This window comes from Penaeus vannamei, chromosome 17 (genome assembly GCF_042767895.1).
Source record: "Penaeus vannamei isolate JL-2024 chromosome 17, ASM4276789v1, whole genome shotgun sequence".
Lineage (NCBI taxonomy): Eukaryota > Metazoa > Arthropoda > Malacostraca > Decapoda > Penaeidae > Penaeus > Penaeus vannamei.
In genome coordinates this window covers 6,982,133-7,009,632 of record NC_091565.1, presented here as the reverse complement: position 1 = coordinate 7,009,632, position 27,500 = coordinate 6,982,133, and the positions used below count along the sequence as shown (strand labels likewise).

The 27,500-nt window shown below is 39.1% G+C and overlaps 2 protein-coding genes across 26 annotated transcripts in view; one reads left to right on the top strand and one right to left on the bottom strand.

The window, feature by feature from the left end:
* chb (chromosome bows) overlaps nt 1–17,473 on the top strand; it is a 133,841-nt gene extending 116,368 nt beyond the window's left edge. For 5 of the 21 annotated variants that reach the window (XM_070131832.1, XM_070131824.1, XM_070131841.1 and 2 more), the window contains 12 exons: nt 109–309; nt 637–773; nt 2,410–2,487; nt 3,845–3,958; nt 5,100–5,159; nt 6,337–6,674; nt 6,873–7,397; nt 7,530–7,632; nt 7,948–8,167; nt 8,957–9,309; nt 9,457–9,645; nt 13,773–17,473. In XM_070131832.1, the coding sequence (XP_069987933.1) occupies nt 109–309; nt 637–773; nt 2,410–2,487; nt 3,845–3,958; nt 5,100–5,159; nt 6,337–6,674; nt 6,873–7,397; nt 7,530–7,632; nt 7,948–8,167; nt 8,957–9,309; nt 9,457–9,645; nt 13,773–13,976 (2,522 nt within the window). In that variant the 3' untranslated portion in view covers nt 13,977–17,473. The remainder of the gene's footprint in view (nt 1–108; nt 310–636; nt 774–2,409; nt 2,488–3,844; nt 3,959–5,099; nt 5,160–6,336; nt 6,675–6,872; nt 7,398–7,529; nt 7,633–7,947; nt 8,168–8,956; nt 9,310–9,456; nt 9,646–13,772) is intronic. The other 16 variants (XM_070131839.1, XM_070131833.1, XM_070131830.1 and 13 more) reach the window with 11 other exon arrangements.
* Nucleotides 17,474–17,967: 494 nt separating this feature from the next.
* Nucleotides 17,968–27,500, bottom strand: part of LOC113824009 (uncharacterized) — a 1,204,662-nt gene continuing 1,195,129 nt past the window's right edge. For 4 of the 5 annotated variants that reach the window (XM_070131819.1, XM_070131817.1, XM_070131818.1 and 1 more), the window contains 9 exons: nt 25,483–25,677; nt 25,028–25,319; nt 24,672–24,917; nt 24,245–24,540; nt 22,400–24,113; nt 22,002–22,234; nt 21,749–21,884; nt 19,724–21,603; nt 17,968–19,315 (listed from right to left, as the gene is read on the bottom strand). In XM_070131819.1, coding sequence (XP_069987920.1) covers nt 19,307–19,315; nt 19,724–21,603; nt 21,749–21,884; nt 22,002–22,234; nt 22,400–24,113; nt 24,245–24,540; nt 24,672–24,917; nt 25,028–25,319; nt 25,483–25,677 — 5,001 coding nt within the window. In that variant the 3' untranslated portion in view covers nt 17,968–19,306. The remainder of the gene's footprint in view (nt 19,316–19,723; nt 21,604–21,748; nt 21,885–22,001; nt 22,235–22,399; nt 24,114–24,244; nt 24,541–24,671; nt 24,918–25,027; nt 25,320–25,482; nt 25,678–27,500) is intronic. The other variant, XM_070131821.1, reaches the window with a different exon arrangement.

Below are 27,500 nucleotides of genomic sequence, written 5' to 3'. Positions count from 1 at the left end.
TTATTTATTTTTCTTTTTTTCTGTCTTCCTTTTACTAATTTTAGATATTTTGTGTATTTTTATTTTTCTCTTCCTATGACTGAAGGCATTAACATTCTACTTGTACAGCTGGTAGTCGCAGTGGATCCCCCTCATCCAGACTTAGTTATGCAACATACTCTTCACCTGGAGACTCAGGTACCTTAGGCCGCTCTAGACGCAGGAGTGGAATTCCACGTTCCACTGGTACTTCGCGAGAACCTTCACCTAGCCGTTACAGTGGGCTGAGTGGTATTTCACCATCAAAGTCTCGTTCAAGATCCATCTCAGGTATGTGCCAGTTGTTTTTTTCTTTTTCTTCTTCTTCATCTTCATCTTATTTTTTTATTTAAAGATTATCCCAGAAATCTACAAAATGAACAGTGAGTTGATTAAAGTGACTGTAACTCTAATGTTATTATTGTATTGTTAAAGAAAATATATATGCTTTCTTTATGGACATCTTTTAAGTGGTATTGCATTCAAGGCTTTATGATTCCATAGCAATACATCATCCACAGTATATATGCAAGATCTTGGGTGCACAATATCCTGGTTGTAGATATTTACAGTACTGGGGTCCAGCAAAGAAATGTACATTTCCAACTGCAATTCCAGGTGCCTCAGAAATGCCTCCCCAGGTACCAGGGAAATCTCGACAGGTCATGGCCCAGAAGATCCTACAACAGAGTCGCGAAGCAGAGAGTGCGTTAGCTGACGCACTGGTGAGTCTGCCACCAGGAGGAGGAGTCCTTGTGAGTACCTACCATGTGGTGCATGTGCATCTGAATATCATCATCCTCAGTAAACAGTTTATATACATAAAAGACTACACTGCTATATCTATATCACATGTGAAATATATATTGTAAATGCTTACTTTTAGCTTATTTCTACAGAAATGCTTCCCTTATATATCTTTGGCAAATATAGCTTTGCTTTATAGTTGTAGAGCTAAATATTTTAGAGTTTGTCTATCAATAAACTAAATTTTAAAGGTTTTCATTGTTTTAGTTTTTTTCTCTTTTAGTCTCTATCTACAAAACTTGTTGGTATATATATGACTTTTAAAAGATATTATACATAAACATTCTTAATGCTTCCTTCATTATATGTACATGAATGCTTAGTACTCCTTATGTTTTAGCAAACAGTCCACCATACTCTTTATTTCCCACCCCCCTCTTTCATCCTTGTTTTTTCTGTGTTGATTTCCTTTGAATAGTTTTTTTTTTTCTTGGATTCTTCTCACTATACTGTACTGTACTTCTTATTGCCTTTTCTATATACTGTTTTCCCCAGTTGTATTCTTATTGTGATCATAAGGAATAGCAATAGAAAGGAACTTTTTCCATGTGGGAAAGGAGGCTCTTAAGTCTGTTTATTATTTTATTCTATATTATACAATATTTTCTTACTGTTGATGAACGTTTAACTTCTTTGTTAGTTTCTTTTAACATACTTTTACTGTATCGTGCTTGAATGATATAAGAGCTTTCCTGTGGGAATGTATTGTCCGTCATAAAATCAATTTTGCAATGAATTCCCTTTTTAAATTGGTTTTGTGTTGAACTTCTCCAAATTTTACTAAAATGAGATAAAATATTTAACAAAATATTCCTTCTCTTTGCTCTGTTAAGATCACTGATGCTAGTCTCTAATTTTGTTCATTTCTCATCTTACTTTTACTTCTTTTTTTTTATTGTGGTAGAAATATTTCAGGTGTAGTTGGTTCATGAACCCTTTTTTTCCACTTTTTGATTTTAATATTTTTTGTGGATTTAAATGATAACTCTTCAATAATTCAACAGAATTTGCATTTCTAGTGAAAATTTGTGGAATGAGAATTTAAGGAGTCCTGTACATTTATGAACAAATGTTTTTGAAAGATTGAATGTTTATATGTATGTATATTTTTTGCATGTATGTCTGCACAAGAGTGAGACAGTCAGTTCATGTCTGTGTGTCTGACCGTTAGAGAATGGAGATTTTGCAAATGTTTGAGAGACATCAACATTATAATCAGTTGCAGGTTTCTGGATATTCAGATGAAATGGGAGAACAAGAGATAAATAACTGTAAGGAAGGAGATAATGCCTTTGTTTTGGAGAGAAAGGGGATGTTTTTAGAAATTATTTATTTTTTCATTTTTAAATTAGTTAAGGAATGAAAGAAACTTGTTGAATATTTGAGTTTTACATCAAACAATGCAATTGGGGTATAATGCCTAGCTTCGTGTGAGTCTTACAATGTATTTGCAAGTGTGGTGTGAAGAAGTAGATGAAGCCAATCAAGTATATTTCATAATGTATTGATTATGTACCAGTCTGTCTACATATATGTCAACCTTTCATGTGTCAGCAATTAGGATGTGAACTCTCATTTAAACAGCGTGAAAGATCAAACTACCCTGGTAGGGTTGATCGATGTGATAGAGCTGGAGGAGAGTTCCAGGCTTACCGTCAACCTGTAAGTTATTAAAAAGATCAGACAAAATTAAACTGTAGATGAGATTTCCTTGTAAGATGAGCCTTGTTTCTTTTTAAATACCTTTTTGTATTTGCCTGTTTCCACATTACCACTGAATGTTAAATTCACCTAGTGTAATGTTTACAAATAAATAATTAAAGGTATCACCTGTTTATAGCACCTTTATTTTGTTGTGTGTGATATATGTCACTGTAGATACCTGTTTGTTTTTATTTATATTCACTAGAGTCGGATTACTTGAGTATTAGCTGTATGTATGTCTAGAGTGAGTGAAGGCTTGTGAGGATGTAAGCATGAGAGCTAAGTAATTCGTTGCACAGAAAAGTTATTTCTAGTATTATCTTCATCATTTTCTAAAAGACTGGTTTTGTGTTTTGTATATGGATTTTAAACATTAGTATTATAAAGATGAAAAGTAAATTTGGTTTTCATTATCATGAAACTTTTATTTGTTTCAGTGCTCTGCTTTTGGCTTTAGCTGAATAACTTTTTATTAGATTCAAATGAAATAGATATAGACTATTTTTTATTTTATTAGCTACAAGTTGCTATAATATGTGCAGTAGCTTATAAAGCTTTCACAAGGTTCAAATTGATAACTAAGGTACACTAGATTTTTTTTATTCTACATTGCTTACTAGTCAGCTTTTTAGTGGCACACACTTAACCGTTGGTCATGTCAGACCATCACTGTAACACTCACTCACGGCTTCTTATCACTGGTTGGTTGCACATGCACTAGTTGGCTGGGTACTGCTGCAAGCTAGGAAGGAAGGGATTTTGTTGACAGAGGTTTTTAGATCCCCTTTTAGTTGTTTCACATTTCTCTTTGTGTAATTTGTAGAAAGCTTTTTGTATTACTACGCTCTAATTGTAAACTGTATGTAGAATATTTTCGCCCTTTTTTTTTTCTTCTTCTTCTTCTTCTTCTTTTTATCTCTGTGGCTAGATTAAACCCTTCCTTCCTTTTTACTCTTTTGTGTTTTTGGTGATACTGTCATAATGAATTGCTCTGTAGTTGAGGTAGTGAAATACATCTGTGTATATTTATACTTTTTGTTTATTGTTATTATTGTTGTTACTCGTAATGATGTTTTGTCACTTTTGTAAGGAAGTTCATGATCTTGTTATTTGAATTTCCACACTAATATTTGCAGTACATTTTTTTTTCTCTGTTTTTCTTACAGAAACAAAATCTTAAAAAATGTGGATAAAATACCTTACATTGATAAAGAATCCATGCTAATTGGCATTGCTTCTTACTAACTTCTAAGTTGTTAATTTTTATGATAATTATTTCCCATTGCTTGCCTAGTAACCAAATCTCCGCACACAGCGTTCTCCAAACAGAAAGATGTACAGTAAAGCCTTTGAGGACCAATCTGACAACGATAGCGAGACCTCCAGTATTTGCTCTGAACGTTCCTTTGACTCCTGTAGGAGAAGTGATGTAAGTTGGTCCGCCAATTTTGGAGTCTCAAGAACCTGAGGGCAGGCAGGAGAACAGCATTATGGACAGTGCGCGTGAATACTGAGCAAGCTTACGGCAGTTTTATAGTGTGCAGTCTTAATATAGCAACTGCAGACTTAGTTATGGGGATAGTTATGCTTTAAAAGCTAAACATGCATTGTTTTTGTGGTAAATTACAAGGCTTTAAACTTCAATGTGAATGCTGATAAATTATGCATTCCTTGCAATGAGTTCTCCTGCTCCAACTAAGTTATTGAAGACTCCATCCCATTTTGAATGAGAAAAGTTAGTGTCTTGTGATGTGTTGCTTATAATGATTATTACATGATGTCCAAAAAAGATTAAAAGACATGGTAATACTAAGACATTATGCAGTACATAGATAGCTAATTAAGAGTAAATAAACCCAAGAGTGAGCAGACATGGCAACTTTATTAAAGCTCATCTTTTTAGGACATTGGCCAATGTAAGATTTATTCAGAGGGCTGATTTTGAGCCACTATTTTATATTTTTTGAAAAAAATTTAAAGTGCTTCTTTTCCTTTTGCATTTACATATCTAAATGTTGCCTTCTGTGTCATGATTTTATAGTCGTAATTGTGTGTTGTTTATGTGAAATTCTGCATTACGTCATGAGAGATGGCTTTTCAAAGACTAATACTTTTTAGAATGCTAGATTCAAGGAAGACATTTTATCTGCATGAATTATTGTAGCTATGTAAGATTCAGTACTACTACAGTGCCATGGTATTATCCCATACCATGGTATTCCCCCCCTCCTTTTCTCTTTCCATATTAGACAGCTATACCATGATGTACTAGCTTGGGGCAATAAATGTACATGAACCCCCATATCCCCTCCCTCCTATCAGTTATGTTGGCAATGAGGCTGTTCAATGCATGAATGTTCATTGTAGTGTATTATTTATTTTGTAATGTAGTTCATTCTCCTTTTTGCATTCTGGCCCATCACTATACCAATGGGAAAATCTTCCAAAGGTTATACAGACATCTGTTGATAGCCTGGTTGCCACATTTGATTCTGTTGCAGATGGTGTTTTGCGTTTGATTTTTTTTTTGTATGTAGCTTATCAATGGTTCTCTTCTTGCCGTACCCTAGCAATTCTGGTACGGATCACAACAACGTATTCTCAAGGAAGTGTGGGAGCCAACAGTTAAGGTGAGATGATTTCATTGAGTAGATTTCCTCATTTTAGCTTCCTCCTCCCCCTGTCTATAGAGTCTTTAGATGTGTGACTTCTAGATAACAGGACAAGTTCTTTTTCTTTTTTATATATATTTTTTCTTGTTCTTTTTATTGATATATGTTTTCCTCCTTGCACAAGGCCTTGAGTTCTATGCCTGTTGTCTGGAAGTAATACAACACCGTATGTGTTAGTCCGTCCGTTTATTTTTGTTTTTTTTATTTTTAACGTCGATGGAGTGGCTGATAATTATGATTTTATTTCCTTGTGTCTTTTTAAGTTTTCTGTTTTATTCAATCCTAGTAAGTGGACATTGAACAAGGAGTTCCCTCACATAATTAGTTCCCTATAGCCATTACATACTGAACTGTAGGTAAATGATAAAGAAAAAAATGTACATGAAATGGTCTCAGGTTTATTTAAATCCTGGATTAACTACTTTTGGATTTTTATTTGTGAACATTTCTGTTTGTCCTTTTTCGTGTATTTCATCCTGTGTCATGCTTATTCATATAATTTGGTGTTTTAAAAAGTTTCAGTCAGTTTAAATATATAATTTCCTAATAAGCTTGCAGTACTAAAAGAATTAATACTGCATGATTATTCCTATCTTATAAGGATGCCTCCATTGTCAGTGGCATCAGAAATAAAGCTATTTTTTGCATTTTGTTTTTGTTTTTTTGTTGTTTTTTTGTTCTTGTATGTTTCATGTTCTTTTGTCTAATATATATGGAGGCTGAATATCAAATAGCGAACACTTTTCATTGTAGTTTTGTGTGAACACCTTTCAGAATTGGCATGTTAGCCAACTATATGCTTCAGCATCAGTAGACATGTCTTGAGATTAGAGTTTGTGATTGATGATAATTTACATTTAATTTTTAACGTCTTTTTTTTGTTGTTGTTGAAAGGGAAAAAGTATTCTTAGAGTATCATCATAGAAGTATTGCTTAAAAAAAATCTGTGTTTTACAAATTAAGGTAAGTATGTTATATTGAGAAATTAAGTGACATCTGTATTGTATACTTTGACATGAAGATGCAAATATCATTTTTTCTTTCACTCTTCTTTCCTTTTTCTCTGGTGTCTCTCAGAAGCAGTTTTCCCCATCTTAAGAACATACTATTCATTCCACATCTCTGTGGTTTCCAGATGCAGGACGTGAGCGACATCATCCTTAACTGCGCGTCAACACACTGGGGTGATCGAAAAGAAGGCTTGATGGCTCTTCAGGCATTCCTACGTGGCTCACACATGCTCACTGGATCTGAGCTGAAGAGGGTCACTGAGATCTTTACCAAAATGTTCATGGATGCTCACACGAAGGTGTTCACACTCTTCCTGGACACCTTGATGGAGCTGATCATGGTACACAAAGCTGACCTGGGTGATTGGCTTTATATTCTACTTACAAGGTTGCTTAACAAATTGGGATCAGATCTGCTGGGATCTGTGCAGACCAAGATCCACAAAACCTTAGATTTAGTCAGGTAAGTGGATTTTTTCTTTTTCTTCTCTCTCGTTATCTATTATTTGCTTTGCTCTCTTTTTCATATTACATATTACTATTGTGATTATTGTTTTTATCATCCTTGTCTTTGTACATTGATGATAAAAAGATTTTGTCAAATGAAAGCAGAGGGATTAGCTTGAATTGTAATGCATGCTTCCTTTTCTTTTCTTTTCAGAGACTCATTCCCATGTGATCAACAATTCATCGTTCTAATGAGATTTCTAGTGGACCAAGCTCAAACTCCAAACTCCAAGGTGAAGGTGGCAACGCTGACGTACCTCAAGTGTCTGGTGGATGTGATGGACCGCGGTGACCTCACAGCATCCCCCGACACTCCAATGGCACTGGCCAAGATCCTTACCTGGACTGCTGATCAGAAGTCCCTAGACATCCGGCGGGCAGCTTCAGCGTGCTTTATCGCCATGTTCAACTGCAACATCACAGAATTCACAGCACTTTTGCAGCAGCTGCCTTCTGCCTGCCAAAGCACAGCGTCGCAGATCATCCAGAGCCACTTGAAGAGAGCGGCCAGTTTGGATGCCTCACCCTCTTCCCTGCCCACCCGTACACCTCCCAGTGCTGGCGGGACTCCCGTGCTTCAGAGCCCAAATACCTCACTCCCACGCTCGCACCGGTCATCACGACACAATACCATTGACTTTGATGATACGGAAAATCTTAACCCAGAAGAAGTATATAGGTATGTTGGTTTGTCAGTGATTTATAATGGTTTCATCAGTGTATTAGTACTTTGATTAATTTGTTGTAATTGTTTTTGTGTGTGTGTGTGTGTGTGTGACCTATTTTTGAGAATTACTTTCCTACATTTTAGGAGTTTGAAACGCACAACAGCAGAGATCCAGAACTATAGCTTCGACCTGGATTTAAGTAGTCGCAGAGATAGTTTAGAAAAACATAGAGATTCGACGTCACAGGTGAGAATACCAGATCTTTGCAGATTAAAAGAAAAAAAAGAATTTGAAGGAGTCCTTTTTGTATATATTTTAAGTTTTCAATAATATAATCTTAACTTTTTTTGTTTTCACTTATATTAATGTGTGTCAATCATGAAACATTGCATTATTATAAATGCAACAGTTTTCTTAATAAAAGCATATATGAAATTGATATGTACGTTATGACTATAATAAGAGTTTGAAGCATTGTCTCCTCTCAAAAAAAGACGATCAGACTCCTTTCCTCAAAGTACAGAAATCATTTTTTGAAAGAATAGAACCAACAGAAACTAGGTATTCCTCCGACAGGACTCTGGGATTAGTCAATTATCAGCTGGTGGAGGCGACCTTCGCACTATAGATACCGTAGACGACAAGGGTGTGGAGGATACCAATGGCATCCTCTCGGGGAGATCTTCAAGCGTTTCGTCACCCACACATCGCAACCTCTCCATGATGTCTGACTCTTCAAGAAATGGACTCGACACCCTCACAGACGATGATCTCGGTAGAGGTATTTTTTGATTTGGCTTCTCCTTTTTGGTTCAGGGGTCAGTAAGCCTAAGTTGCCTGCATGCTACGTCTTGCACATTGGATGCTACTGTGCAATGTGCTGAAATTGAGTTGTGATTATTTTCTTTTTGTGTCTTCTTTTTTCTGTTATTATTATTTTAATGAAGAATATTTAAACTAAATATTCTCTTTATGGAAAGAGAGTATTCTTGAAGCAACCTGATATTTTTCATTTTTCTCCATTTATTTTATATGGGTCATTCTGTAGTTTCTTGTGTAATAGAATTCCAGTGTTGTTAATTATTTTACTCAGTGATAAATCCATTGTGATGAAGACTAGTGAATGATGAAAATTGATTAGCTGTGTGAAGATGAGAGGTTTAACCCACTGATGCAGGAACATGTGCTGTCCAATTCGGTGGATATAGTTGCTAAGGAGTCAGTGAATAGGCCAACTTGCCCTCACCTGCTCACCTCAAATCCTTAAATTTTCTTCTTTTTTCTATTAGTATTACCCTTACAATGTTGTTATTAATGATGATAGTGATATTGTTGTTAATGAAATGTAAAGATGATAGTTTAAAAGGTAAAACCTTTTTTTCATGGAAAGAGGAGGATGACAGGTAGGCCTATTAATTGACTACTTGGTGACTAAAGCTGTGTGGGAGCCATCTTTGTGTAAAAGAAAATATAAAATAAAACTGAAATGGACAGTGTATGTTCATTTATGGAATTGCAGCATCAGTGGGTCAAAATGGACTGAAAATAATGCTTTTTGTCACAATTCCAGGAGATGGACAGGAGAGTGATGCAGAGGTAATGTCTGGTGTTGTGGCAGAGCTAGGTAACACAGAGGAGGGACGCACAGCAGAAAAGCGTGCCGCGCTGACATCTCTAATACGACTAGCGCGCACAGGCTCCACTCTAGTCTGGAATGAGAATTTCCGTGCTGTGCTGAGGTTGTTGTTAGAGAGTCTTGTGTGTGACGATGGAGGTCAGCGTGCCCTGGTGCTAGCCGTTCTGACAGAGATGATGAGGAGAAGTCCACTTGTGCATCACTTCCTTAGTTTTTCGGAGCTTATCATCCTTAGGGTCCTTAATGCACATGCTGACAAAGAAAAGGAAGTCCTTCGAGCAGCAAGTGTAAGTGTTCTATAGCAGAGGGAGAGATAATCACTATATATTATGACTTTATTAAATGTAGTATGTCTTGTTTAAATTTATGTGCTGGTGATAGACTACAACCTATGTCAACTTGTCTTGTCTAATGATATTTTTTCTGATCATTAGGTTTGTGCGGGAACTGTAGCAGAAATCCTTCCTCCTGAGGTCGTGATTCGGGTGTTGAAGCCTCTTATTCAAATGGGAGAATATCCAGTGAATCAAGCGGCCATCAAAATGCTCAATAAACTGGTTGAAGCCCATCAACCATCCATTGTTGCTGCAGCATTGCCTGAAATCATGCCTGGACTCATTAAGGTCTGTAAAGTGTAACTGCATTATTATTTTATTTATTTTATTCCATTTGATTTTTTTTTCTTTTAAGAGGCCATATCTATGTAACAAGACATTTAATTAGTATTGTAGAGTATAGTTCTGTAGCACTATGAAATTCCAAAGCAAAGACTAGTTGGAGTTGTGCAATTTAGGATTTAGTTTTGTCAGATCAGCTGAGCCCAAGGGAGAGGGAATTGACTTGTTTCATATTACTCTCACAAGTCTGAGACTTTCTCATGACTAATTATCTAGATAATTTCCAGCCTACTGCACCAGCTTTAAACTCACAAAATTCCTGCGTCATCCCTGATTAATATTACAGGTATTATATACAGTGGATGATTAAACAATACTGACCAAAGCTTAATGATAATAAGATGCCTTTAATCATATACACAAATGCATGAGGATAGATACATGTGACACAGATAACCATTACAGGTGGTTTGATAGAAACAAGTTGTTATTGATAATAACAGTAAATTGGAAAGCTTTCAGAATTAAAAAAAAAAAAAGAAATCTGAGAACTTAAAGAATCATCAGCAAAAACTCGTATATTTCTGCTTTGTGTTCAGTAACCAATTGGCAGATATACTGGTTCAGTTCTTGGGAGACGGCGACATTATGATAATGATGAAATGAACATAAAGAGGCTTTACAGTGCTTGTCTTTGTCTATTAAAAATACAAAAAATAAAGAAAACAGCCATGACCAGCTTTGATAACTTGCTATTGTACAAAAAGTAAAATGCTAATTTGATCATTTACTATGATGATATTTTACATGCTGTGGATTCTCCTAACACCACTCTTTCTTTTTTCAGTAAAAAAAGAAATTGGTTCACTTCCTTTACATCTTGTTTTCATGTTGCTCCATACTGTAAATAGGAATGTGTTTGGAGTATTTTGATAGTTGATGTTTTTTTCAGAAGAGGAGAGAAAAAAATAATTTTGGTAGCTTAGACAGTGGGAGTGTGATTTAACCCTTTCATGTGGAAGGATTTTTCTACTCCTAGTTCTTATTTTTTTCTAATTTTGAAGAAGACAAACACCATGTAAAAAGGTCATTTGTTTACTGACTTAAAAGTGTACACTGGAATTTTTAAGGTACACTCAATAGCATCATTTACATTCTGTCTTTCTTTTCATCTTTGCCTCTTCAGCTGGTAAGCATGACTTATTTGATTCTGATGACTGTTATGAGTGTCAATCAGGATGAATCTGATAGGACTTCCATAACTTTCATGGTTTATGATGAGTTCAGTTGTTCTTTTTGTTTTTTATTTTGTTTTTCTTAAGATATTTGCATGACAGTAGGTGCCTAATTTCACATGGCTGGAAGAATAAGAACAAAGCGTGTCTCAGATTATACTCTCCAGGAGCAAGCAGTTGCCCCCCACCCCCACCAAGCTTTGGTTCACAAGTCACTGTTAGAACACTGCAGAACACTTTCTTTGGTTCCCCCTCACACCCCATCACTGAAGCTGACGTAGCATTTTCACTTGTTGAAGTATATCCACAGGCATCAGAGCCTTCAGGATGAAATTATTTGATATACATTGAGAATTTTTTGTCCCTCCCTCCTTCCCTCAAAAAAATGGGGGTTGGACTTAGAATTGGGAAATTTACTGAAAAGAATGTATTAAAAAAACAAGCAGGGATTGCTTTTAGATTCTTTCCAGTGTGATTAATAGACACAATTCTCCTTTTGGTAAAGTTTGAGTAGTTCTTAATAGTTGTTTTATACTGCAAGTTACATTCCATCTCAGTCATGATATTATGCTGATAATGGGCAATAAATAGATACCCAATCTGTAATCATTGTAGGATTCTTAAATACTGTTATGATGAGTATTTAGTCATATGTTTAAATGTGCATTACGTGTAGCAACTGCTGCCTTTCCTTGCACATGCAGTTTGAAAAAGTTTATATTTTATTTTGCTTTTTGAGTCTTGCTTACCTTTATCGTAGTTGGCTCTATATGTTTGTTTTTTGTTTTTGTTTTTTAATCATCTGGAAAGGATTGATGTCTTTAAGATTTATTATTGACTTTCCTGACTGAAAAAAAATTTAAGAATTGGTGTAAATGCCAAATATTTTGATCTGCTCCAGGTACAGGGTGGGTGATCTGCCATACAAAACAAAATTATGAGACATGCTATAATGACAGTTTTTGCAACTTGTGATGTTTGATCTTTACAGTATGTTCTCAATGTTTACATGTAACTGAAAAAACTCTACATTAAATTGTTGTTGGAGATGCTTCCTTCATTACACATTTTTGTTTTCTTTCTTTTTTTTATTCTAGATAGAAATATTAGAGATCCAGCCATAGATTTTTTAAAGGGTCACTTTACAAATAGATAATTAAATGCTTTTCAAAATTAAAAAATCAGGTATAAATTTTCTGTATGAAGAAAATGGAGCACATGTATATCTTTGGCAACAAAGCTTAAACTTAGCAGACAAATTAAATTGTTATAAAAGGTTGTCATCATTTTTATTTGAAGATTAGTTAGACACTATGCATTCACCTTTTCCCCAGACCCAGAAGGAAATTCGTAGTGTTAGTTGTATTTACTGGTGTTACCACAAGCCATATTTCCTTATTGAATGGAATATTCACAAAATAGATTTGTAAGATGTATCAGTGCAAATGTAGTTTTATTGTAATGCTACTTTGTGGTTTATGTAATAAATTATGTTTTGGTTAATTTATGACACGCATTATAATGCACATAAATATTCAACAGAGTAGCAGAAATCACTGTAATCTTGTAATTCATGTTGCCTCTTGCCAGTAAATATCTTATGTCTTAACTTACTGAAAGTAGTTTTAGTGGGTAAATAGATTGCTAACATGTTCATGGAAAGTATAATCGTGCTGAGACAGGTTCCACAGCCTGGCATCCATTTTTCTAAAGATATGAAGAGGCCGACAGTATTTCCTTTCTGTCATGATGAATGAGGATGATATGTTCTCTTATGTTCTCATTTCTTTATGTAATGTTCCATAGGTCTTTTTGAAATTGTTTGTCTTTGTCAATTTTTTAAACTGGGATTTTTTATATGAGATGACCAGTTACTGGAAGATATTTGAAATTTATTGTTTTATTTATTTTTCAATGCAGTCATATGCTACCAGATGCCTCTAAACTAACATGAACCTCTGCCACAAAGCAAAAACAGGATTTTGCACTGAATTATAGATGCTGTCATATTTTATTGTGTGTAACACTGATAAACCGACTTCTGTATAGTGCTGAGTGTGTTCCTAAGTACCCCCTTTTGACTCTGTCTGTGTCTTGATAATGAGGCAGGCAGATTTTTGAGAGATGTGCATAAATTTGACAAAATAATGTTATGAGCAGCTGTATAAAATTGCAGTATAGTGTTTACCTATCACATACTGTTATGGGAAAAGAACAAGCCAATTGTGTTAAGCATGATTTTAAAAACTAGGGAATTACATTACATGCATCAGCTTAAGCACAGTTGCTTAGACTGAGGTTGTACTACCACAAAGGGCTTTTTGAGTACTCTTGAATGCTTTTTTCCTAGCTTTTATTGATACTGTAGCTGAGCTTCTATAGAATTAAATCTTCTGACCTGCTTGCATTATAAGTGAATTTTAAATGAGTTGACTTATATTTGATATAGAATCATATGAGATTGCAATGAGCAATGAGCTTTGAAAGAAATATTTCATATATATCAGATACATCTTTTTAGGATTCAAGAAATGTGGTTATGTTGTTTTGTACAATTTCCCTGATAGTTTTGCAAATTACCTTTGTGTGTGATGTTGATGTTTTGTGTTATCAGTCATTGAAACAAGAATCTGTGGTAGTAAAATCATATACGAAGAAAAAAAAATGAACTAAATTGGGTTTCATGATGACAAAACCGTTCACATATTTTGGAAATGATCTGAGGATTAGAATGATGCACATTTTCTTTCAGTGAGAACATGAAAAATTATCATAAGGCAAGAGAACTTATCTCAAATTGTTCATTGGGATTAATTGGAAGTGTGGCTATCATGTACTCCTCTACATATGGACAAAATGAAGGCATTGCTATAATCATATCTATTCTATTATTTACAGGCATATGACAACAAGGAGTCTTGTGTACGCAAGGCTTCAGTGTTCTGCATGGTAGCATTGCATAATGCCGTGGGAGAGGATGCAATGCGACCACACTTAGAGAGTCTCACAGGATCCAAGTTGAAGCTCCTCAACCTGTACATCAAGCGTGCCGAGACCCAGAATTCAGGAGCATCTTCTCCAAAGTCTGAACCACCACCTTAATGATAATACTATATGTGGAGGTGAAAATGGCGGGTGTTTTGGGGATAGGGTTGGGGTTAGGGGGTGTGGCAGAAAAATTAATTTTATTGAACCTTTGATTGGCTCAAAAAAGAAATGAGAAAAGATTTTGTAATTAGAAATTTTGAAAACAACTGAAATAATAATAAAAAAAGCTCTGTAAAATATAAATGACTCAGATTTTACTAATTGATATTAGAATAGGAAATATAGTTGGCCAACAGTTGCTAATTTTATGAATACTGTTGTATCTAGATGTACACAATATTTCTTTAAGAATTATGGAAATAGAATCTGCCCATGACAGTTTTGGCACAAAATTATAGAAAATATGTCCTTGGAAGGTGAAGTGCTTATAAGAATAATAAACAAGGACAAGGCTATTGTGTGTAAAATTGTGAATTTATGAATGAGTGCGTTGGTTGAGAGAACGTGACTCAAGGTTGGATTGACTCCTCAACATTGTGGTGCCAGGTGGTTCTACCATAGTTTTACCAGTAGTTTTTACTGACATATTTGCTTACTTGGCAATCTTTGTGTGATAGATTACTTTGTGATTATTGATAACATAGATATGGCTTATCCTGGCAAAGTGAAATATTATAAACCAATTGTAGGATGTTAAGGAGCAGCAAATGTGCCATTAGGGGTGCAGTTCATGTTAACTAAAGGAGTTTACACTTGTTTCTTGCTGCCTACCTTCAGTTTCTCCTGCATGGTCTACTCTCTTCTCTTGGAAAAAAATGTGAAGTTAAATATTAATTCCCAATAAAGATGATATGATTATTAACAATAGTATAACTCATATTATTAGGGGCTGGGAGCTAGTCAATTGTGCTTGGAGGTGACACCATGATAGTCTTATATGCCTTTGTTTGTAACCCCTTTAGCTGACATAATGATACTAATGTGATTGGTTTTCACTGGTCTCTTGTAACTATACAGTTGCTCTACATCTTATTCAATTGTTGACTTGGGTCTGAATGGAACTGATTGCAATGCCTCTGACTCTGATGATCATCTGGTGTGGTATGACCATAATGGTCATTTGAGACAAGTATAGATGGATGTGTGGGGCCCACCATTCCAGAAGATTCCCATGCGCCTGATGGCTTTGTGTGAATGCAGACTTGGAATGTAAGATAGTGCTGTGTTTGTAATATAGTTGATGTACATAAATGCTCTTTTTTTCTCAGTGGTCATGGATACTAAAGTTCTTTTTATTAATACAACCAGGTAATTTTTATATGCATCAGATAAGTTACTTAACCCCACCACCTTCATTAATTCAATGGGTTTTTAGCATGATTGTGTTGATAGACCAACTTGTTAAGGATCACTTGATATTCTCAAAATGAGCTCTTAACAATGACTGAGCTTATCACAATTTATGAGATCATCAGCAAGTTTGAGCTTCAGGATATGTATGTATGTATGTATGCTTATGTATTTGTGTGTATATGCATGTACATGGATATATATGTTTATGTGTGTATATATATGTATATGTATGTGTGTATGTATATATATATATATATATATATATATATATATATATATATATATATATATATATATATATAAAGAGACATACATACATACATATACATGCATACTTTTACATACATATACATACACATACATATACATACACATACATGCACATAAACATACATGCACATAAACATACATGCACATAAACATACATATACAGAAACATACATTTACATATACATACATATACATATACATATACATACACTTACACACATATACACACATACATACATATACATACCTGTGTATAATGACATAAAATGTATGTATATATATACATACATATGCAAATATACATATTTGAAAGGCACAAGTTCTCTCTTTTTCAACACAGAATTTGAGCTTAACAAAGTATTACCCAAAGCTCAAAGTAACTGATTATATCCTACCATGTTAAATAGCCTTCAGTGTGCATAGTCAACAAGCTTAGCAACACTACTGTTCTTTTATGGTATGATAATCAAATGTAAGAAGTTTTCAAAATGCTGCTGATAAAGGATGTATAATAGATAAGGGTGAAACAGTTGTAATACAGTTTAACCATATACTGATATGTATTAAAGTCTAATACATTTTTAATTATTTCACTTCTTTTTTATTACCATGCTTCCTGATGCTTTACTTCTCTCTTGATCCTAGAATTCCTGTCAAAAATTGAATCTATGGATCATGGTTTGAGTCCTACAAGTTTGACCTCATTGACTGCATGGCCATAAGCAGGTGCTCAGACAAGGCAATTAGGGAATTTGTGATTAGAATGCACTTGCCATATATCATTGCTTTCAACTAAATTATTAATTTTTTTCTGGATTTATTGTTGACGTGTAAAACCATCATGACACGAGTGGATCCAAATTATGGTTAAGCTCATAAATACTGAAATAAGATTTGAGGACCCAGTGACTGTTGCAATGACTTGCTTGTGCTGACTGTTGGGGCAGCTGGGCGGGATCTTCCACCATTACATGTCTTTGACAGGAGCAGCTATTTTGAGTCTTTGAGGCTTATTCAGGCTTTAATCTGTGTTGCAAATATTGTGGACTCGAAAAAAAATTATTTGTTCATCGTTAGTGATCTTTGACGCTAGAACCTTTAATTCAATTTGTAAATGAGTAGAGCTTTAAGTGAGACTTTTTTCTCTCTGTGGCTCATAATTGCTGATCTTGTCTCATTTTCAAATCATGCTATAGCTGTATATAATGATTTATGTGCCAATGAGTTCTTTCTTTTCCAGAATTGTGATAGCCTGATTTTGTAAGAGTGATGTGTCTTGTAGTCCAGAAGTCATAAAATCCTTTCGTTAGTAAATAGTATTAGCTTTTTTTTCCACATTTACAATTATACTTTCTTCCATAGTTAAAATTGAATGTGTTGATTTCTGAGGTCAATGACATATGTTTAATGAACTGTACTTATTAGACCATGTTGCCTGTTGCTTTTTTCTTTGCTATCAAAAAAGATATGAACTCTTCTAAAGGTGAATTTTATGATTTTTGGGGTATACTGAACTAAAGGCTCTGGATAATTGGATATTATTGAATTGTTTTACTATATCATATTACTGACTGCAAAATTTGGGAGTTTCCAGCAGCTCATTCCTAGTTGATGAACGTGATATTAACTACTCTCAAACTTTAGTTATGGGGTTCATATGCAGTTCATTTTCATGCACAAGACTAGTAGATCTGTGATTTTGAGCCTCTGTGATGATTCTTTTTTTTCTTTGATGTAAATGGGGAAAATGAGCCATATTGAACACCAATACCATATATGAATACTGGAAGGAATTTGAGCTTGATGGAAATGCAAGATTTGAAGGATGGACAATGTGATGATTGGTTAATCGTGTAGGTGTGAGGGAAGCTGGCTGCCCCAAGTGACTCCTTTGCACATTCATTATCCTAATAAATCTCATTATAGTATGATGACATTTCATTCACCTTTCTCGCACATTTCATATGTGATTCCTCTTTAAGAGGTGCATTTAGATCTGCAGCAGGTTAATCTTCATCCCAAATCCATTTCATTGTGTATCATCTTTCTGTAGTTAGTTTTAGTTAGCAAATTTTGCTGAAATTCATGTACATTTCAGTGCTTACTTTGTTTGTTCATTTCAGATATAGTGCTTGCTTTGTTTTTCTGAAAGTAACAGATACTATAAAAAAGGTATTATATAACATTTTTTCCAAGTAAAAACTGCAAACAGAAAGGTGTTATGTGCTTTTCACAATGCGCACATATGAGAAAAGTTGAATTTTAATTATAGTATCAAGAAAAAAAATAAGGCTTTGAATAATACACCTTTCAAAAATAAACAAAAAACAAATAAAAATTAAGGATATCCAAAAAATTAGGCTAACAACAACCTTTAAAGTGTTGGAATGTCTTACAAAAATGTGACAGGAAACAAAAGGACTTTTATAACTAAACAATCATTTTTATTTTACACAATACATGACTATGCTGGCAAAAGACCACCTTTATAAATATAGAAAAGAGATACAGTTCATACATACCTCTCTGTAATTTCTGTTTGTGGACAAACCTCACTATGTAAATTAACTATCTACCAATGTACATTCAATATATATTACTGTGTATTCTGTGCATTTAATTCAAGTAAATCACACATTATGCAACTGAGATAATCCTGCATAATCACCTGTATGCAGGAAACAATTGCTCACAAATATACAATAAGAATCACATTCACCAAGAAGCTAGGCTATTGACTTAGACTAAACAATAACCAAATTGCTCATAGATCACCAATAAATTGAAAAATGGAATCACTAAATCCATTTATATTATATATTATATGGAATAAGGACTAACTATTTTATAAGGTTTACAATGGCAAAAATAAATTGCCTAAATTAATGGTAATGTAAATAGTGCAATCCCATTTTCCATTGAATAAAAGTGATCCATGATCAATTTCACATTGTTTACCCTATGGCATTGTTTTCTTCACTATTGCCACAAAGTACATCAATTGGGACTGTGTTGTTGGTAAAAAGAATACAAAAAGTTGTTTAATAAATGTCATGAAATAAAGTCAAACGGTCTATAATTACAAAATAGTCACATGTCAATATGTCCAAGGCTAGAAGCTTGCTTTCATAGATATACACAGCTTGGCAGTTACGAATTTGCTGATGCCTAATAAGGAAATTTCTTTGAAGGCAATATTATCTGGAAACCGAGTCAAAAATCTCATTTTCATCTGAAACCCATTTCATAATTATTATTATTGCAAATGAGATCATGGGCATAGAATAATACAGGAGTTTTATATATTTCCCAAATTTTTAGTAAATATCTTCCTTGATCCTTAGCACATGTACAGAACAAAGATACAGACCTAGGACCTGAGCTGGACAGATTAAATGCAATAATCATAATTGCTTTTATAGATAATCACACAAATATATTTTAAGATGCAAATTACACTAATGGCAAAGGGACAAATATTCATATACATTTCCTGAAGAAAAATTTTCTTTGATTGCAAAAGATATCAAGACCAACTTGAAAATGTTTGAATTGAGATGGTTAAATAACACAGGAATAAAACACGTTGCGCTTCCACAGCCCCCAATGTCAGTTGATCAGAGTTTCACGTCGCTGTCTAGGCAGAAAAGCTGTAACAACAAGGACACGACTCCGGGCGGCTGCAACGCGCTTCTGCAAGATAACCGTCTCCCTCGCAAGCGCTTCCACAAAGGTGCGATGATCCATCGGCGAGTCCTCCTTTATGTGTACTGTAAAGTGAAAATGGGGCAATCAGAAACACACTTTTAGGATATTAATCTGCATATGATTTTCATACTATTTTTCAATGACAAAGATGGTGAATATACTATATACATTGTACATTATTATAATATAGACCTTATCAATTCTGGTGTAAAAACTAACCAGGTCTTTACTTAATGCTGTAGAAGGATACTGCAATGCCATTATCTAAAAGGATAGACTACCATACTGCATAGTAAAACACTCTATGGGATGGTACTTCTACAGTTTTGTTCTGTGCTAATTCAACAGGAAGTTTCTAAGAACTATTTCAAAGTCACAATCTACCTATTAAAACCAAGTAGCTTTTGAAACTTAAAATAATGAAAAATTACATCTACAAAAAAACAAAAAATGTGCAGTTGCATACGTACGTTTGACTTACGTTCGTAGCTCCAGGAATCCGAAGGAACATTCAAATTCCCTTTAGCCTGAGCTAAGTCAGCTTTTAGGGCTCTCTGGATAGTTTTAAGAGATAGAATTTGCTGACGTGACGCCCTCAACTGAGGTATGTCTGCTGCTCTAGGGCGGCCTTCGTATCTCTTCACATCCTCCTCTGACCATTCCTCAACTTGAACTTTTGATAAATCATCTGTTGCCTGAGGTTTAGGCTGAGGCTGAGGCTGTTGTTGCTGGAGAGCTTGAGACTGGGCCTGAGCGTCTCGTCTATGTTCTTCATCCATCTCAGAATCCTGGGAGGAACTAAATGAGGAACACTCAGAGTCTCGAGGGATGCTCTCATATCCAGAGGATTCACCTAAGGAAGGGTTGGTGCCTAAGGACCCACTATTTGCTGCTGGATGGTGATGTTGGTGGTGCTGGTGATGCTGGTGGTGATGCTGGTGGTGGTGCTGGGGCTGTAGATTCTGACCAGTCCTCCATGCCTTACTGTTTTCCAGGGGGGTTGCACTCCCCTGAGTTGCAGCACCTGAATCATGACCAGAGTCGTATCCTTCCGTGGGTGTGGGGGCATCAGGGGGGTACATCAGGGTACACGTGTAGCGGTAATTTCCCCTCATACCTACAGCTGGGGGTTTAATTGCCCCGACACGAGCTGACTTACCCCAACGTGTGCGTACTGATCCTGTTTCCCCTCGCCTGCCAACACTTTGCTTAGCTGCACTTTGTGAGACCACTCGTGAGGGAGACTTTATCAAGTTTTTTGAATTGCGATCGGGAGATTTAGAATTTTCTCTACTTTTAGCAGGAGTTTTTACTTTGGAATCTTTGATTTTTGAGATATTTTTCTTGTTCTCAACTATCTTATTATTATTTTGTTTTGCTACCTTATATGGAGCTTTAGTTTTACTTCTACCAACGCCTACACAGAGGAATTTTGAAAGTTTTGAAGTCTGCATCATATATTCTGAATCTTCACTTATGTTACTAACACAGTCACTTTCATTATCACTTTTCCCAGTAACCGTTCGCTCATCATTCACATCAATAACATCTTCATCTTTGCTGTAATCATATTGCACTGGGTTGCAAAGAACAACATTAGCTTCGACATCTTCTATAAATTCTGGCAAAGAAACGCCATTTATGGGAACACGGTCTGCTAACTTTTCTGTGGAATCAGCCAATGGTGCATCCTTTAAATTTATACTAGTTTCAGACACATGCTGCTTTATGCTTGGGTTTGATGAACCATCGGGACTTTGCATGGAAGAAAAATTGAAGAACATAGAAGGGATGTATGGTACCAAATCACTTTGTACATCACATGTACAGTGATCTTCAGGGAAATCCAGGTCATCTGTTCCAATGCATTTATCACTTGCTGAGTCCTCAAATGTGTCTAGGGGTCGGCTTAGCCACTGCGACTTGCTCCTCAGGGCTGACTCTAGTTTCAGGATGCTGTCGCCATGACGAAGACGCTTTTTGTTACAGTGCTGACACAGTTTCCCTTCTGCCTGAACAGGTTCACTGCATATACTGTCATCTTCTAGGGGTGGCTTCTGATCCTCAAGTAATGAGTCTCGGCTGTTGGCAAGGATTTCTGCAAGGGTGGCAGCTTGCAACTTTGGTCCACCTGTGTGAACCCGAGGACTTTGACGCGCAAGTGTTCTGTACAAATCATGAATCTTCGCTAGTTCATGCAGGTTCCTGTTAGCCACATCAGACTGAAGAGCTAAACTAAGATCCTGACAGACTCTACCATAGTCTGTAACTTCAAACAAACTAAATGGCCGAGAATCATCCTCATCAGAGTCATCCTCGTCCCCAGTTTCACCCATCTGAGAGTACGAGTCTGAAAAATCAAGAAATGATTAGAATGAATCTTTGGAGTCTGTCTGACAGTACACAATTTAATTTGAAATCAAATCATAAAAAAATATATATGAAGACAAGCAGGAGTAATAAATGACCAGCAACCTAGAAAATGTTGTTCATACCTGTGAATGTGGATGCACATGTCAAATTTTCTTCAGACAGAACTCTGAGAGGGTGGTCATCACTGGTTTCAACACTCATCACCTCACTCTGGCAGGGAGTGTCTGCGAGAGCTCGCACAATATCTTCTTCACATACCTGTACAGCCAAAATATATTTGAACATCATATAAGTGGGGTACACTTTAAAAGATAACTCAAAGTAATCATTATTACCAATTGGTGTAGAAAAACATGACACTGGTAAGAAACTTACTTGAATACTACAGTCAACAGTTATGATAGGATAATCTGGAACTTGGACTTCAATGAGTTCCGTGGAGTGATGTGTGCCTGAGGATGCTATGGATCGTCTCACCCAGCCACGTCTGGGGGTTGAACTAACGTCGTCTCCATCCTGACCAGTTTCCTCATCACCTTCACCCTGCAGTCCATTTGCTTCCTCAGCTGCTACAGCTGCCTCTAATTCAGGTTCTTCTAACACAGTGGCTGTTTGAAAAATAAGGCATATATATTTTTTTCCAAATATATGTGGGTTGCATAATTTTTTACGTTACATATTATGTTTTCCATCAAGAGAAATTGAAATTCTAAATTATAACATTCAATATGAAAATAACTGCTCATAATTAAGTACAAATAAAGGTTCCTTACCAAGACCAAGATGTGCTTGACGTTTACATTCTTCCTCCTCACATGACAGAAGTGAGCTCAGCTCCTCACACTCTTCAGCCAAAGCTTCACACTGGGAACAGATATCATCAATGGAAGGCTCTTCAGCCCCAGACTCCTCATCAGGGGAGCACTGTGGCTCACTGCTCTTCTCCTCAATCAGAGATTCCTTTACGGGGGATTCACTCTCACTGGGGGTTGGCTTCAGGTCTTCACTCTTCTCCTCTTCGGGATCTTCTGAAGGAATAAGATTCTTTCTCTCAAGTTCCTCTATCAGATTTGGCTGCGGTGGCAAGGCAGCATCAGGGCCAGCTGGTCGTCCAGGGCCAGATGGAGGATCTTCACTTAGGGTGTCTTGGTCACTGTCTAGTGTTGATTCTTCACAAGTACGGAACTGTGTGAGATGTGTGAACTGCTGCTGGGTTGCAGAAGTCTGTGCTGGTGCTTGGGCTGGTACAGTCTGTTGTTGCTCTAGCTGCTGCACAACCTGTGCTGTCTGGACTGCTACCCACCTCTCAATCATGGTTTTCTTGTGGTCATCCATAAAACCATATCCTGCTGGTGTTACCTGAGGCCCATCAACCCAAGTCTCTGATTTGTTGGTTTTTAACTTCTGTGCAGCTGCAACGCGTGATTTATGGACACGTGGCCCATCAATCCACTGTTCATCAGAAACAACTCCATCAGCAGCAGCCTTTGAGCTGGCACGACCCTGCTGTTGCTGTTGATGAAACTGCTGCTGCAACTGCTGAACCTGAAGCTGCTGATGGTGAATTTGCTTTTGATGTTGCTGTATATGCTGATGCTGCAACTGCTGGAACTCTTGTTTAAGTTGCTGATTTTGAATAAGTTGCTGCTGTTGTTGTGGTTGCTGCTGTTGTTGCTGCTGCTGTTGCTGCTGCTGTTGTTGTTGCTGTTGTTGTTGTTGTTGCTGCTGCTTCTGTTGCTGTTGTTGCTGATATTGTTGTTGATACTGTTGATATTGTTGTTGCTGCTGCTGTTGCTGCTGCTGTTGTTGCTGCTGCTGTACATTTTGAAGCTGCAGCTGTCTTTGTTGCTGAAGCTGGTGTGCAGGGATAGGGAGACGAGATCTCTGGAATATGGGAACCATGTTATTAGGCTCCTCATAAGCATTATAGTTAAAATGTCTGAGATCGCCTGGGACGAGGGGCCCAAGGGTGACCTGTGGTTTGAATGATGAGAGGAGGGGTTGCTGCCCAGTGTTGTTGTTGTATGACACTTTGCTGACCCCTGGCTGGTGCCGAATAAAATTTCCACCCGGGGACTTTCCACTGTTCGCTGGGCTGCTGGTGTTGCTGACTGTCCTTGGAGGAGGAAGAGGTTTTACGTGAGACCGCCCATTTGGAACAGATCGTGACGTGGGCGTGGGGCTAGCCGAGGCAGCACGGCGTGTATGTGCAGGTGTGGGTGATGCTGAATGGGGGCGCAGGTGTTCCATGGACCGGAGTCGGGCAATGGGCCACATTTGTTGGTTGGTGTGATGGGGCATGAAGACAGGAGGGTGCTCATTGTCCGTTGCATCTCCTGGTCCTCCTCCACCAATGTAAATGACTGTATCACATGACTGCTCTGAGGAGGAGAAGTCCATCGATGAGGATCCTGCAGAAGTGTCACCGCCTGAGGATCTACTGTGCGACCCTTCAGAACTGCCGCCGGAGTTTGAGCCCCCGAGACCCTGAGGAGAGATATAAATGGTAAATTGTATGATACAATTAATTTTAAAAACTACTAAATAATCACCAATGTCACCATTCGGCCATTTCCCATTTACAAAAGTATTAAACCTAAAGAAAGAGAGAGACTGACCCTCAACTTCTTGCGCCTCATCCGGTGGACGCGCGAGGCCAGTTGTAGCGTGGCGAGCGTGTGCTGCACGTGCCTCGGGGAAGGGGATATGTGCACTACCATGGCTGCGTGGCAAGTGACCGAGCCAAGTGCCTCTTTCAGCAACATAGTCAGCTTGTTCTCCCTGTGAGGCAGGTATCGTTGGCCGTTGAAGATTGCGAGAAGGACCGAGGTGAGAGCGGAGAGGGACATGCCGCCCCCGCTGCCACTCAGGTCTCCGACATCTATCATGTGCAGGCGACTTCGACCGCCCACAACTGGAAAAAATATCCGTTAATCCCTACAGAAAATCCAAATGGACAGTCCCGTATATGTCTATAACATAAATGAAGAACTTTTGTTTACATGAACGCCTACACAACGTAGTCAAAAAAAAGTATAAACTTGCCTCCTCCTTTGCCTGATTTGTCTACAGCATACTGGTAAATATGCAATGTGTAGAGGAGCGTGGCCGAGCCCGGGGCCGGAGCCTGCTGCTGGCCGGACTGCACCTGCGCGTGCGAGGCCCGCGCAGCAATCGCGACGTCGAGGTAATGGGCCGCGGCCTCCGGCGAGGGCGCACGCAGCTCAGCCACCGAGGACAGGTAGCCGCCGGTCGAGTCTCGGAGCAATGCACTGGGGGAAGCCTCGCCATCTGGAGAGTGGACAATAATTCATTAACTTTCAGCACTTTAATGAACCAAAGTGGCCACCTACGAATAATTTCAAAGCGACGCGCACAGAGCAAAGGCAACGGCCTCTCACCTTGTGCGTATTCGGCGAGGAGATCAGTGAACAAAGCTCCGGCCGCGTCGACGGCCACCGCCGACACCCTCACGCTGAACCTCGCGCCGCTCTTCGCCTTCTGCTCCACGATCGCCCTGTACAGCCACGCCACCGTCGAGGGCATCACGCCGAGCTCCCCGGGGCCTGTGTGAGAGCCCAGCATGGTGTACGTCTTCCCGAGGGAGGCGCCGCCGAAGCACAGCACGCACCCGTCGTTGCCGGCCAGGACAGCGTGCAGCACGTCCACCACGGCCCCGGACACCACTTCATTCTGTTGGCAATACAAAGGAATAAATAAGAATATATAATATATATCTTTTATATCAAACTGTCTCATTAACGAAAATAACAATAACACGACAACCAGAGTCAAGAGTTTAGCGCGAAGCTAAAGTTTCCCGTCAGGAGCACTCCCTGCGCGCGGGGCGTCTCACCTGGGAGTCTTCCTGCGTGTAGACCTGGTCGAAGGCGAACATCTTGGGGGCCGCCACACCCACACGGGACTCCTGGGCCTGGCGGGTCTGCGGGTCAACGAGGGTCACCTGTCGCCGCCGCTTGTCCAGGGTCACCACCTCGGCTTCGCCCTCCGCGAGGGACACGGCGGGGGACACGCGGAGCACCACGCGCACCTGGGGAACAAGGACGGTTATTAGCACATGCCGTGGTAGGACTCGCCGTGAATTTAAAAAAGGCATTAAATTTCAGAGAATTCTTTTCGCTCTAGAGAAAAAAAAAATCATTCCACCAAAACCACAATCTGGCAATTAAGGAGCCAATTAATTGGCCATTTAGAGCGCGGTCAAATGAGTTTCGTGCCGCCGACGAGGCCACATTTCTCGAGGACGGAGGCCCAGCCGAGTCGTGGCTGCGGGCCCGCGGGAGCACCGGCCCCCAGCGCCTCCGCCGCGCGCTCGAGCCTCGAGTATCACGCCAGCAAGCGATCTCCGCCTCCAGCTGCTTGCGTGAGTCGCTCCTTCCCGCACACTGGGCCTTCAGGATTTCTTATCTGAGTATCTCTGCTGTTTATTTAAACTGCCTCATAATTCTGTTCGATGATGAAGCACGCCATTAGCATAAAATCAATTAGGAGATGACGACAGCGTCTCTGGCAGCTTGTAATGAGGCATTTGATACATAGCTCGCGAGGCTCGCACACGCAGGAGCCCGAGTCAAAGAATGCACAGCCTCATGATAATAAAGCAGCCCCAGGAAGGCCGTCCGGGCGGGCGGGATGGAAGCGGGCCGACGCTGCTGCCCGGCGTCCAGCGAGCGTCGCCCAGCACGCAGCCCGCCCGCCGCCCCTCCCGCCCCCGCCACCCGCGCCCGGGAGGTGTGCCCGGACGGCGGCGGCGGCGGCGGAGGCTCCCCGAGCGGCCCTCGCACTCGGGGATCCCTCCGTCCGCGGCAATTAAGAGAGTGGCCACACCGCCGGGCCCGTGTAACAGACGCGTTTTTTGCCGCGTAAATTCCAAATAGGACAGCGCCGTCCACATTACCCCGCCATAACAGAGCGGCGCGGGCACGCACACGCGCGCAAAAAAGGACTCGGAGGAGGCGGGACGGGAAGGAGAGGAGGAGGGAGGAACTTGGAGGAGACAGGGGAGAAGAAGGGGAGGAATAGCAAAGGGAAGGAGGAAGAATATCATGGGACAACACTAAAATAAAAAAGAAAAAGAGACGAAAAAAATGGCGAAAAAGAAGAAAAGACCGAATCAGCGCCAGCCGTGGAGCTCCTTTCCGAAGACCAATCACTCCAAATGACACGTTTCCCATCCGACTTTTATTTCATCTTTATTTTTCTCTTGAATGACCTGATTCCATTTTACTTCTTCCTTCGAACGCACCCTCCCCCCTCCCCCCTCCCGCCCTCCGCCCGCTCTCCAACACCAAAACCAAAACAAGCGACTCCTTACCCCCGAGAAGTCGCCGTCGCCGCTGCTGTCGTCGGCGACAACCGGGAGCACGTCGCCGCCGCCGCCGCCGCCGCCGCCGCCGCAACCAATTTATTTATATGGGCGAGTAAACGGCGCCAGAGTGCGCGGTAAATACAGTCGTGGGCCTTAATATGGTTTACGGTTGCCGTTGCGCTCATAATAAAGGGGACTATTAGCGTTTACGGCATTCCTTCCCTGAATGACAGAGCGTCTCCTTCGGCGCTGGGAATGGCGGCGGGGGCGGGGGGCGGCAGCGGGAAGGGAGGGGGGAGGCAGGGGGGAAAGGGAGGGAGGCGGCAAGGGGGAAAGGGGGAGGTAGGGGGAAGGGAGGGAGCAGGCAGGGGGGAAAGGGAGGAGGTAGGGGGAAGGGAGGGAGGCGGCAAGGGGGAAAGGGGGAGGTAGGGAGAAGGGGGGGAGGATAAAGAGGAAGGGAACGACACTGAGTCAAGCGAGAGAAGAGAGACACAAGGCACCCGTAAAATAGGAAGACGGCAGTGACCTAGAGTGACGGTCAGCAA